This window comes from Hypanus sabinus, chromosome 11 (assembly GCF_030144855.1).
Source record: "Hypanus sabinus isolate sHypSab1 chromosome 11, sHypSab1.hap1, whole genome shotgun sequence".
NCBI classification, from domain to species: domain Eukaryota; kingdom Metazoa; phylum Chordata; class Chondrichthyes; order Myliobatiformes; family Dasyatidae; genus Hypanus; species Hypanus sabinus.
In genome coordinates this window covers 12,527,411-12,541,593 of record NC_082716.1, presented here as the reverse complement: position 1 = coordinate 12,541,593, position 14,183 = coordinate 12,527,411, and the positions used below count along the sequence as shown (strand labels likewise).

At 41.1% G+C, this 14,183-nt stretch overlaps 1 protein-coding gene across 3 annotated transcripts in view; it reads left to right on the top strand.

The window, feature by feature from the left end:
* nexn (nexilin (F actin binding protein)) overlaps positions 1–13,554 on the top strand; it is an 81,236-nt gene extending 67,682 nt beyond the window's left edge. For 2 of the 3 annotated variants that reach the window (XM_059983779.1, XM_059983777.1), the window contains 5 exons: positions 30–98; positions 4,196–4,399; positions 7,068–7,289; positions 10,595–10,780; positions 12,321–13,554. In XM_059983779.1, the coding sequence (XP_059839762.1) occupies positions 30–98; positions 4,196–4,399; positions 7,068–7,289; positions 10,595–10,780; positions 12,321–12,698 (1,059 nt within the window). In that variant the 3' untranslated portion in view covers positions 12,699–13,554. The remainder of the gene's footprint in view (positions 1–29; positions 99–4,195; positions 4,400–7,067; positions 7,290–10,594; positions 10,781–12,320) is intronic. The other variant, XM_059983778.1, reaches the window with a different exon arrangement.
* Positions 13,555–14,183: the final 629 nt, after the last annotated feature.

Below are 14,183 nucleotides of genomic sequence, written 5' to 3'. Positions count from 1 at the left end.
GTTATCCAATGTCCCAATTATTTTTTAAGAGTCCAGACCAGGATAGCACTCTGAAGGAGCTTTCAAGTTCAGACAAGGAGGATTATGGACCTAACGAAGTAAGGCATAATTCATTAAAAAGTACAAGTATTGTGTAACCAAATATGTTTAATGGAAAAACACTCACCACTTTTCTCTTAGCCTAGCTCACTTCTACACAAGGTAAATGTCACTATCTTTTTGATTAATATGCTTGAGCTTCAACTAACTGTAAAGTCTGTTCTGTCCGTGCTTTGGACCTATTGGAAATCCACAGGTGGAGGACCCAAAGGCAAACTTTTGTAAACATCAGTGCTTATACATGGGCTTGTGGAATGCATGGTGACGATGGGCAGCAAACCTGCTTCGTAAACATGATGAAAACATTGTGACCAGATACTTCCGAACCTACCTCCTCAGCACCCATTCCCCACAGCCACAATATCTCCAGAGGTACATACATCAACGTAAAAGGCAGAATCTGAATCTGGTTTATTATTGCTCACATACACTCTCTGGCCATTTTGTTAGGTACACCTGTACGCCTGCTTATTAATGCAAAAATCTCATCAACCAACCATATGTCAGCAGCTCAATGTATAAAAGCATGCATACATGGTCAAGAGGTTCAGCTGCTGTTCAGACCAAACAGCAGAATGGGGAAGAAATGTGATCTAAGCGACTTTGACCATGGAATGATTGTTGATGCCAGACAGAGTGATTTGAGTATCTCAGAAACTGCTGATCTGGGATTTTCATGCACAACAGTCTTTAGAGTTTATAGAAATAGTGTGAGAAACAAAAAAGAACATCCAGTGAGTGGCAGTTCTGTGGACAAAAACACCTTGTTAATGCGAGAGGTCAGAGGAGAATGGCTACACTGGCTGATAGGAAGGCAACAGTAACTCAAAAAAAAACATGCATTACAACAGTGGTGTGCAGAAGAGCATCTCTGAATGCACAACATGTCGAACCTTGAAATGAATGGGCTACTGCAGCAGAAGACCATGGACATACACTCAGTGGCCACTTTATTAGGGACAGGAGGTACCGAATAAAGTGGCTACTGGGCGTACGTTGTGAAATTTTGTTGTTCGTGGCAGCAGTACAGTGCAAGACATATTCATTTTAACTTTTAGTAATTTTTAAAGAATAAGTAGTGCAGAAAGAGAGCAAAATAGTGGGGTAAGTAGATCATTCAGAAATCTTGTGAGGTCCTGACAAGAGTAAAAAGTATTCCAGTGAGTTTCTCTCCAATCACTCCCACAAACCCTGTCCCATGGACTATCCTGGAAACTCCTGCATCATAGAGGGTCAGTATTCCTAGAAAATGACTTGTATCATTACTTTCTATAACACAAACCCATGTCATCTACAAAAGCCAAGAAACATGAGTTAAAAGAAAATTAATTTCTTTTCCACGTCAATTTGGTAAGAGCGGATTTTATTTGGTAACATGTGGTGATTTTGTGAATTCTGTAAGGGTGGATTTCCATATTGTGGAAATATCCAGACACTTCCACAGACCTCAGCAGTGCTGCTAAAACAGTAAAATCAACATGATTCTGCAGAATTGCTGGTAAATTATTGGACTAGAGATTAGTATTCAGAGGTTCAAGCAAAGATCCGGAATTCAGATCTGGTAAATTCAAATCTACATTGTCAAATTAGGATTGCAAAATAAGGCGGCCTGGTAGCATAGCATTTAACATGATGCTTTAATTGTCAGCGACACAGGTTCAGTTCCCGCCACTGCCTGTAAGGAGTTTGTACGTTCTGCCAGTGACCACGTGAGTTTTCTCTGGGTGATCCAGTTTCCTCCTGCAGTCCAGTCCAAAACTGGTGTATCCAGAACATGGGTGTAATTGGGCAGCACAGGCTTATTGGGCTAGAAGGGCCTGTTACCACATTGTATCAATAAATTATTAAAATATATTGCAGTAAACAACTGGTATTATTAGTCATGAACAAAAACAGTGTTAACAATTACTCAGAGTTTAATACCCTTCATGGTGGAGAAACTGCTATCTAGGTTCAGTTTAAACAACTTGGTAGTATAGCAACTAACATAACGCTTTACAGTACCAGTGATTGCAATCGGGGTTCAACTCCGGCCACCCTCTGTGAGGTCTTTGTATGTTCTGCTGTGGCCATGCTCTGGTTTCCTCACATGTTCCAAAGGCACACTCTACAGGTTAGGATTAGTAAGTTCTGGCATGCTATGTTGGTAGCAGAAACACTTGGTGGGCTGCCCCAAACCCATTCTCAGATCATGTGGGTCGTTGATGCAAGTGACTCATTTCACTGCATGGTTCCTAAAGCCAATCTCTATATCCAGTCTGACATAAGACCATAAGACACAAGAGCAAAATTAGACCATTCAGCCTTCTCCGCCAATCCATCATGGCTGATTTATTATCCCTCTTAAACCTATTCACCTGCCTTTTCCCCATAACCTTTGATGTCCTTACTAATCAAGGAGTCCTATCAACCTCTGCTTTAAATTTACTGAATGACTTGGCCTCCACAGCTGTCTGTGGCAATGAATTCCACAGATTCACTACCATCTGGCAAAAGAAATTACTCCTCATCACTGTTCTAAAAGGACTTCCTATTCTGAGGCTGTCGCCTCTGGTCCTAGACTTCCCCATTATAGGAAATGTCCTCTCCACATCTACTTCATCTAGGCCTTTTAATATTCAATTGTTTTCAATGAGATCCCCCTCTCATTCTTCTAAACTCCAGCAAGTACAGGCCCAGAGCTATAAATTGCTTCATGTGCATTAACCTTTTCATTCCCAGAATGATTTTCCTAGAACTGAACTTGCACTCTCTCCAATAGTTCTGCTAGAACCATGAAATATACTCCCAATACTGAAAGAAAAGTCTGTCCAATGTCTGATAAAGCCTCATATTAGTGTGTAATTGTTATACATGTATATAGCAATCATACAAGCAATAAAACATGTGCAACTGCAGACCCACCAAACTGATTGACCCTAAATTAACCTCTGAAATGGCCACTCAAGCCATCTGGAGCAGAAGGCAATTTGAAATGCATATTAATGGTCCTACCTGTGCTGGCCACAAACCATGAACAAATAAGTGATTTGGTAGGTTCACACTAGAAATGCATGTTTGGCACAAACAATAATGGATGCCCAACTGCAGTTGAACAAACTCCAGGTATTTGACTGTGAATGGATATGTGGGTGGAGATTGTCAGTAACTTTAAACTCCTCGGCATTATCATTTCAGAGGATCTGGGACCAGCATGTATCGTAAGTGACGTCACAAAGAAGGCATGACAGAGCATCTACTTTCTTAGAAGTCTGCGTAGATTTATCTAAAAGTTTGACAAGCTTCTAGATTTGCACAGTGAAGAGTATCCCGACTGGTTGCATCACAGCCTAGTATGGAGACAGCAATGCCCTCGAATAGAAAAGCCTGCAAAAATGGTGGATGCAGCCCAGTTCATCACAGTCAAACATTGAGCACATCTATAAGGAATGCAGACACAAGAAAGCAGCTTCAATCATGAAGAACCCCACCATCCAGGCTAAGCTATTTTCACACTGCTACTTCAGGAAGGAGGAACAAGAACTTTACCTCCTTTCTGAAGCCACCACCAGTTTCAGGAACAGTTATTATCTCTCAACCATCAGTGTGGATGACTTCACTCACCTCAACACTGAACTGATTCCTCAACCTATGAACTCACTTTAATGATCTCAGTATTATTTTTTATTATGTGTTTTTAAATTTGTATTTGTCTGCAGTCTTTGTTTTGTGTAGTGTTTCATTGATTCAATTGTATTCCTTTGTTCTGCTGTGAATTCACGAAAGAAAATGAATCTCAGGGTTGTATGTGGTGAATTTACTTTGAACTTGGAGAGTGTACAGAAGAGTGGCTGGTGTCCCTGAGGCACCATCAATGCAACTGGTTCCATTCTTGTGAAGGGTGGTGATGGGGAATATTTAATCTGTACGTAGAAGTCATCTGGTCACTCTGTGCACTACTTGAACAACTGCCCTCACTAGATGTCGAACAAGAGTTTGCCTCAGGGTTGACAGGGTAAAATGCTTTCTCCTGGAGAATAAATATTTGAAGTGTGGTCAGGGAATATCTGACATATTCTCTCTTTACCCCACTGCCTACCCTCCTCTCCCAAAATAGTTACTTGATGATGAACCAAACAACTCTGCGAAAGCAGCCTCTGGTTCTGACGATGGGCATTGTCCAAGGAAACTGGAAATCAACTTTGAAGAGCTTTTGAAGCAGAGGATGGAGGAGGAGAAACGGCGATCTGAAGAGGAGCGACGGCAAAAACTAGAGCAGGAGAAACAAGAATTTGAGCAGCTGCGGCAGGAGATGGGTGAGGTGGGTAAAGTCTTAGCCTTCTGCCCATTACGCCGTTGGCAGTAGTGAAAGTACTCCATCTTTGGCAGCGTTCAGGGCTTCCTTCATTGTGTCAGTGAGCTCCCTCTTGGTTTTCACCACTGTCAGCCATGCAAATCCCGGCTGGAGACTCGGGAATACTGATTTACTCAGAAGTAGAAGGATTCGTCATTGCTGTTTCTGTAACATTTTTTTTTGGTCAGTCACGATTGTTAGCCCTGAGCAGTGGTCTGCTCTTAGTCTTTTCTTGTCTTTACCTTTGACCTGTTTGTCATAGGTGACCCCACCAAGAGCCAAAGTATAAAGCCCTGACTCCAGTCAACATAGCTTTCTAGGTCACTGAGGCACGCAAGCCTCCAAACCACAATGGGGGGTTTGGATAAAGTTTGTGCTTGCATAAATGGATCAAAGATGAACTTTGTTCGCCATATGCACTCTCTCCATGACTGCATGGGTTTCCCCTGGGCTCTCTGATTTTATTTCCCACATTCCAAAGAACTATGGGTTAGCAGGCTAATTAGACACATGGGTGTAATCGGGTGGTGCTGGCTCATTGAGCCAGCGGGGCCTTTACAATACTGTATCTCTAAAGCTAAATGTATTAGGAACTTGCTGTGGTGTGTTGATGCAACTAAAAGAACACTGAATAATTGTAAAAATTAAAGCTTGTATAAAATAAACGTATTTTAAAAATTAATGCAAGTTTATTGTAAACTTGCTACTGTGCCCGGGGAATGGTGCTCAGAGAATGTTGCCCAGGTTTTCTGTGTTTTGGATGTGGACTTGGACTTTTATTGGTCTTGAGGTTTTTTCCATGTATTCTGTGTTTTTTCGCCTTATCTTTCTCATGTTTCTGTGCAGAGGGAGGGGGATTTGGGGGGTTGATGATGGTGCTGCCTTTCCTTCCTTTCTTGGTTTCATGGCTACCTGGAGAAGAAGAATCTCAGAGTTGTATACTTTGATAATAAATTAACCTATAAACTATTAGAGGTTAAAGTACGGATATGGAATAAAATGTGCATAACTACATAAATACCAGCATGTATTTACAATATAAACAGTGGATTGAAGGGCTTACAGTGCAGTTCAGTGCCTAATAGATAGAGGTGGTCGATAGAGATGGGTGTGGAGAAAGCTAACTCGAATGGTTTGTAAGATTAGTTACCTGCAGGAAAACCTTTTAAGATGGTGTGAATTTTTTTAATCACCCGATAACGCTTTCCAGAAGGGAGTTTTTGGGAAAGACAGTTTGGTTTGCAGGGTGGGTAGTGTCTGCAACAATTTTTCCTGCTTCTTTGTCTTGGACACATGCAAGCTGTGCAGTGATGGTAGACTGGAGCCATTTATTTGGTTTATTGAGGCACAGCATGGAACAGGAACATACAAACATGGATTAGAGAACATACAAACTCCTTACAGGCATTGGCGAGAATCGAACCCTAGATGCCTGTGATGTAAAGCATTGTGCTAACCAATATGCTAGCGTGCCATTATTCTTGCATTACTTCTTATCCACTCCCTCCCCCATCTCTACCCCACTTGTGCTGTGTATATAGAGAGTGAGGTAAGTCTTTTGCAGCATCAAGCTGCAGCACCCATGTTCTATGTGAGCTGTGTGCAATCCTGCTTTTACTTTGAGACCATAAGACAGAGGAGCAGAATTTGGCTATTCAGCCCAGTGAGTCTGCTCTGCCATTCTATTACAACTGATTTATTATTCCTCTCAGCCCCATGGCCCTGCCTTCTCCCTGTAACCTTTGATGCCCTGACTAATCAAGAACCTATTAATTTCTGCTTTAAGTATACCCACTGACTTGGGCTCCACAGTTGTCTGTGGCAATGAATTCTGTAGATACACCACCCGGACCTTTCATCAGAGCTGACATCTAAAGAATGATTAAAAATGAAATGTTATAGTGAAGGTCAGGGCTGGGAAATTAAGAACTTGAGGACAGGTTTAGGGTCCAAAATGGAGAGGTCTAAGAAGAACCTGAGGGACAACATTTTCTACCCAGTGGATGGTCCGTATCAGGAATGAGCTTTTGGAGGAAGCAGTTGTGGGAGATACATTCATCATCATCATCATGTGCCATGTCATATGAGATGGATGAATATGGTTTTTCCAGGAGCATGATTGCTCTTGGCAAAATTTTTTTACAGAAGCGGCTTGCCATAGCCACCTTCTGGGCAGTATTTTTACAAGAGGGTGACCCCAGCCATTATCAATACTCTTCAGAGATTGTCTGTCTGGCATCAGTGGCTACATTACCAGGATTTGTGATGTGCACCAGTGCTCATGTGACCATCCACCACCTGCTCATGTGACCCTGATTAGGGGGTGCTAAACAGGTGCTACCTCTTGTCCAAGGGTGACCTACAGGCTAGTGGAGGTAAGGAGTGCCTTACACCTCCTTTGGAAGAGCTGAAACTCCACCACACAACCCAGCAGGTACATTAACAACATTTAAGATGCTTGGACAGGTACATGGATAGGAAAGGTTTGGAAAGATGTGGGCAAATGGGATTAACTTAGATGGGTATCATCGCCAGTATGGATTAGATGAACTGAACGGCCTATTTCTGTGCTCTATGCAATCAGACGTAGCAAACACAACTCATAAATTCATCCTTCTGATTTTTCTCCCCCCAGGATGAAATCAATGAAACAACTGAGATTATCAGTACAGAATATGAAGAGCTGAAGAATTTGAAAAGAACGGGCTCTATTCAGGCCAAAAATTTGAAGTCCAAATTTGAAAAGATTGGCAAGTTGTCAGAAGAAGAAATACAGAAGAAAGTGGAAGATGAGAGGGCCAAAAGGAGAGCAGAAGATCTAGAAATAAAGGAAAGGGAATCGGAGCGATTCAGAGAGGTAGCCTTTGCTTTTGAGACAAACTGATTTCATGATGAGAACCTTTGCATTTAGAAATATTTTTAATTCTTTTCACTGTCAGGAGGGAAGCGGGAGATCAGCTAAGTATTTCATTTATTTGCTGTGTAAATTTTACTGCTGAATTTAAAAATGGTTTCTGTAATAATGCCTGATCTGTTCAAAACTGACCTTGCACAATGTTTTAGGTCTACATCATGTCTCCACTGTTTTGGGAATTAGAATAAGTTTATTATTGTAACATGTACAACAATATAGTGAAAAGCTTGTCTTGCCTACTGTTCATACAGATCAAATCATTACCCAGTGCATTGATACAACAATGCAGATTAAAGTGTAAAAACTACTGAAAAAGTGCAGTGCAGGTGAATGATGAAGTGCAAGATCATAACAAGATAGATTGTGAGGTCAAGAGTCCATCTTATCATACAAGAGGTCCATTCAAAAGCCTGTTAACCGTCTGATAAGAATGGACAAATTAGGAACAAGTTCACATCCCATCTGGCAGGAGGGGAATTATCATTCAATTCAAGTTGTGGAGTTGAACAGTACAGAAACGGGCCATTCAGCCCACTACATCATGCTAACTCTTTTTTCCATCCTCATTAATCCCATTTCCTTGCATTAGGTCTATATCCTTTCGTCTTGTCTATTTAGATGACTGTCAAAATGCTTTCTAACCATAATAACTGCATCTGATTCAATCACATCCTCTGGCAGTACATTCCAGATACCACCCAGGTAGCAAATTTATACTTGCGTACCATGGAAAGCATTCTGACTGCATTACTGTCTCGTATGGAGGTGCCAATGCACAGGATCAGGAAAAAAAAAGCTGCAGAGGGTTGTTGACTCAGCCATCTCCATCATGGGCATTAACCACCATCAAGGACAACTTCAATAGGTGATGATTCAGGAAGGTGACATCCATCATTAAGGACCCTCACCACCCAGAGTATGTTCTCTTCTCATTGTTACCATCAGGAGACTGGAGTACAGGAGACTGAAGACACACTCAACATTTTAGGATGTACCATGGAGAGCATTCTAACTGGCTGCATTGCCATCTAGTATGAGGGTGGGTGGGGGGGGGGGGGGCACTGCACAGGATTGAAATAAGCTGCAGGAGGTTGTAAGTTCAGTCAGCTCCATCGAGTGCACTAGCCTCCCCAGCATTATGGACACTTTCAAGGAGCAATGCCTCAAAAATGCAGCATACATCTTCAAGGACCCCCCCCCCCCCCAATCACCCAGGACATGCCCTCTTCTCATTGCTGCCATCAGGGAGGAGGTTCAGAAGCCTAAAGACACACACTCAATGTTTCAGTCACAGCTTCTTCCCCTCTGCCATCTGATTTCTGAATGGACATTGAACCCATGAACACTACCTCACTACTTTTTTTTTAGCACTATTTATTAATATAACTTTTAACATATATATATAATGTACTGTAATTCACAATAATGTATTGCAATATGCTGCTGCCACACCTGATTCTGATTCTGTTTGTTTAATATTTTAGCTGCAACTCCCATCTGAAGACATTTTAAAGTAGAAAATGCACTGGGAATTTACTATGATATCAAAAAAACAAATTGCACAGGTTGAAATTTAGTTCTCTTGCTCTTCCTCACCGATTTGCCTAATTGATTACTTTGCTGCCTACCATGGGCAGCTGCTTCTCAGCCAATTCTTCAAAAAGAAAATAGTCCCAACAGGCTTAGAATAAGTAAGGAATTGTGGATTTTCCAAATTTCTAGACAAAACTAATATGGGATGATGATTTGAGTATATTGAATAGGTGGCATGGTGGTGTAGTGTTGTACAGTGCCAGTGGTCAGGATCCAATTCCCACCACTGTCTGTAAGGAGTTTGTACGTTCTTCCCTGTGACCACGTGGATTTCCTCCAGGTTCCAAAGACATGAGTTAGTAACAGGAGAGGGGGCAAAGGTGGTTACTGATGCCTTAAAATCAGTTGTTTCAGGCAGACGGGACACATCAGCCGTGGTTGGCAGCTCATCTAGGAGAAGGAAAACTCAGATCTCAAACCTCTGCTGCCTTGTGGTTATACACACTCATGGGGAAGGCTTTGGAAGGCTCGAAAGAAAAATCTGGAGCTGGAGTCCCTCAGACAGTTCTACATTGAGTTTAGTGCCGATTGGCAATCCTGTGACACTGCTGTATTGATGTCTTATGTTTCTTTGGGTTCATCAGATAGATGGAAGGATGGAAGGGTACATGTGCAACAGCTTGCTCTCCATATTGTATTGCCTTGGCTTGCGTATCTAGATGGCCAGGACGTGACATCCATGGTCGACCTGGACCTACGGAGGTCTCACAAGTTGAGGGCATGCCACGATAACACTGGAATCATGGTGACATGTACAGTACAGACTGCTCCACCATGTATGCAGACCGTGTTGGCTGTTGATGCAAGCAAGACATTTCACTGTGTTTTGACATACATTTGACAAATAAAGCTGATCTTGAAGTAACATTTTCTTATTTCATGTTCACAGGGCAATATAGAAAGGCAAAAGAAACTCAAGATAATTGTTTTTAGTTGGAACATAAAACTAGTTTGACCCACGATGGTGTGCCGACCTTTTAATCTACTCTAAGATCAATCTAACTCTTCCCTCCCACACAGCCATTTTCTACTGTCTGATAGAAAAATGCTATATTAACAGTAAAGAGCTTTGGACATGAATCTCGTGAAAAGCCTTGTATCAATTTCATGTACTGAAAGTGATAGTTCTTCAGCATGATTCCTGATACCTAATTATAAATGAACTGAAGATTGAATTGCCATCTCCAGGTTGGCCCGGAGTAGACTCAATGTGTTATTAGTTATCTTTCACATCTTCATCTTCCCTGACATTTACTAAAATGTTCTCTAGTCCCACACTAAACTCTATTATGTTTCTGTTTTCCAAGAAATGATTATATATCCTGCTAAACATCTTTTTCTGAGTTCATTAAAGAGAGTAATGTAAATACTATATAACACACACAAAATGCTGGAGGAACGTCAGGCAGTGTCTATGAAATACAGAACATTCAATGTTATGGGACAGTCCAGGTCCTTCAATCTACAATGTTGTGCTTAACCCACTTTAAGATCAATTTACCCCTTCCCTGCTACATACCCCTCCATTTTTCCATCGTCCATGTGCCTGTCTCTGAGGGTTGATGTGCAAGTTTACTTTGGACAAATTATTCAAGCAAAAGTTTGAGTCCTTTGTAACACAAGGTGCTGATTCAATAATATTTTATGCTTTGCAGGATGAAATAGAGGAAGTAAAGGAGCCCAAGAGAGACAATCCTCCATTTACTCACAAAGTAGACATGCGAGCACGCTTTGAGCAAATGGCTAAAGCCAGAGAGGACGAGGAAAGGAGAAGAATCGAAGAACAGAAACGTCAGCGGATGCAATTTGAGCAGAAGGAAATAGATGCAGCTTTGCAAAAGGTATATCACATGTCATTTCCAAAAGAAATAAGTTATAGATTTAACATCCTGCAGAATGAAAGATAAAAGCTTTTGGCTGCACTCTGTAACAGAATGGTTCAAGTTCTTGCAAGATTCTTGACAGGATGTGTGATTTGAAATGTTTCTGTTTATTGGGAAAGCCAAAACATAACTGAATCATGAATAAATCAGGCTGAAATAAGTAGACAGGTTGGGCGTGGAGAGGATGTTCCCTATAGCGGGAGAGTCTAGGACCAGTGGGTACAGCCTTGGAATAGAGCAGGGGTTCCCAACCTGGGCTTAATGGTATTGGTCCATGGCATAAAAAAGGTTGGGAACCCCTGGAATAGAGGAATGTCCCTTTGGAACAGAGAAGAGGAATTTCTTTCACTGGAGGGTGGTGAATCTGTGGAATTTATTGCAACAGATGACTGTGGAAATCATTGGGTTTGTTTAAACCAGAGGTTGATAGGTTTTAGATTAGTAAGGATGTCAAAGGTTACAGGGAAATGGCAGGAGTATGGGGTTGAGAGGAATAATACATCAGCCATGGTGGAGTGGTGGATCAGACTTGATGGGCTAAATGGCCTAATTCTGCTCCTATGTCTTATAGTCTTATGGAAATTCAGAATAAAACTTTTATTCAGAAGTCACAATGGAAAACTTGTTATCACAAAATCTACGAGTCCAATAGTTCAGCTGCATTATAGGGTAAGACAGATAAACAGAGAACATAGTAATCTACAGCACATTACAGGCCCTTCAGCCCACAATGTTGTGCCAACCACATAACCTACTCTAGAAACTGCCTAGAATTTCCCTAGCACATAGCCCTCTATTTTACTAAGTTCCATGTACTTGTCTAAGAGGCTCTTAAAAGCCTTTAATGCATCTGCTTCCACTACCACTGCCAGCAGTGCATTCCACACATCCACCACTCTCTGTGTGGAAAAACATACCCTTGACATTCCCTCGGTACCTATTTCCAAGCACCTTAAAACTATGCCCCCTCATGTTAGCCATTTCAGCCCTGGGAAAAAGCCTCTGGCTATCCACATGAACAAAGTCTTGTACACCTTGTGTACACCTCTATTGCTCTAAGGAGAAAAGGTTCAACCTATTCTCATAAGGCATGCTCTCCAATCCTGGCAACGTCCTTGTAAATCTCCTCTACACTCTCTCTATAGTTTCCCACATCCTTTCTGTAGTGAGGTGACCAGAACTGAACACAGTCCTCCAAGCGGGGTCTGGCCAAGGTCTTGTATAGCTAGCTTATAAACTCAAATGGAAATTTTTCATGGATCAAATTCAGTTGAACGCACAAACAATTATGGTTTTATGTGCAAAGCATGGAATTAATAATCCATTTTGTTCCTCAGCCACCTTCATTGTAATAAAAAAAAAGACTTGATATATTTCAGGACACCTCAAGATTAAGGGAGGCTTAATTTTTAACACTGGGTTAAAAACTCAAACAATAAATTTGTGCAGGATGACCCAAAACATTAAATTAAAAAGTTATCTCCTAATGTATCTGTAGAAAGGAGATGAAGAGGAGGAGGAGGAGGAAGGAAGTATCGTTAATGGATCAACTTGTGAAGATGACGTGGATGAACTCATTCGATCTGGAGCTCCATGGTTCAAGAAACCTCTCAAGAACACATCGGTTGTGGACGGTGAGCCAGTAAGGTTCACTGTGAAAATACTCGGTGAACCCACTCCGGAGGTCACGTGGTGGTTCGAGGGAGAAATGCTACAGGACTGTGAGGATTATCAATACATTGAGAGGGGAGAAACGTACTGCCTTTACCTGCCCGAGACCTTTCCTGAAGATGAAGGAGAATACATGTGTAAGGCTGTCAACACCAGAGGAACAGCTGCAAGCACTTGTATTCTCACCATTGAAAGTAAGAGTTAAACTTATGCACTACTTCTCTGAAAGTAAATTTGCAAACTCATCCACACACACAATTTTACACTTACTTTCCGCTACTATTTTTCAATATCAACTAATTCCCTTCCTTGATTCTTTTCTAGCTGATGACTTCTAAATCTCCTGGGATTTCCTACCTGTCCTGAACCTTTACTACATCCATCTTTTCCTACTGAATGGGGCCAAAAATAAGTCAAATCCTATTGCCCTTGGAAAAATTACTGTTACATTGATTGTCATTCCTTTAACAGTTATGTATAGACTACGGAAAATGCATGATGTTTACCTTCTGGTTTTATTTGGTCAATTTTAATCTTCTAAAAATTTCTTGTGAGATTCTTATTTACCAGATGCATTCTATCTGTAATGTTGTTAAGTGGCACCCACTTATCAGTCTTGAGTCTATAAACTTTTTAAAGAACTGTAATCCATTATTAACCTATTTACCAAAACTCTTAGTTGGGTCAACTGGTTTAAAAACCCAACTGGAACTATCCATTCTGAAAGCCAACTTAGAAATGGCATGAAATAATATTTTTAATTAAATACAGTATTGAAATAACTCACTGGGTATATTCAATTGTGAACATTGGTTTCTCCAAATACAGAAAAAGGTTTTTTTGTAAAATTACTGTAAAAATTACCACAAAGCCTTATGGACAGATGTTCCCTCTTGCAATAAAGGGACAGGGGAGGCGATACCTACTGAATGTCAGACAATTTGTGACTCTCAAATATCCTTCATGCAGATGTACTCTTTTGTAAACAGTTTAACTTCTGCTCAATTGTATGGAATTTTCTGATACCATTTTAAAAATTAACTTTCAAACAAAATGCTGTGTTTATTTTCCTTGGCTTCAGAAATGATAGATTTTGTAGAACTAGTATTTCCTAATATGGTGCATTTGATTGTGAATCAAATAGGTACTGACTTGTCTTTCAGCAGGATCAACAGAATAAGCACCAACTCAGAACTGTAAGTGACCTGTTTCCAGATCATAAGGTATAGGAGCAGAATTGAGCCATTTGACCCATTTAGTCTGCTCCAACCATTTCATCATGGCTGATCCATTTTCCCTCTCAGACCCAATCTCCTATCTTCTCCCTGTATCCCTTCATGCCCAGACTAATCAAGAACCTATCAACCTCCACCTTAAATATATCCAAAGATGTGGCCTCCACAGCTGCCTGTGGCAGAGAATTCCACAGATTCAGCACTATCTGGCTAAAGAAATTTCTCCTCCTATCCATTCTAAAAGGACATCCTCTATTCTGAGGCTGTGTCCTTTGGTCCTAGACTTCCCCAATATAAGAAACATCCTCTCCACATCCACTCCATCGAGGAAACCTTTCAACATTTGATAGGTTTCAATTGGATCACCCCTCGTTCTTCTGAATTCCTGTGAGTGGAGGCCCAGAGCCATCAAACACTCTTCATATGACAAGCCGTTCAATCCTGGAATAATTTCT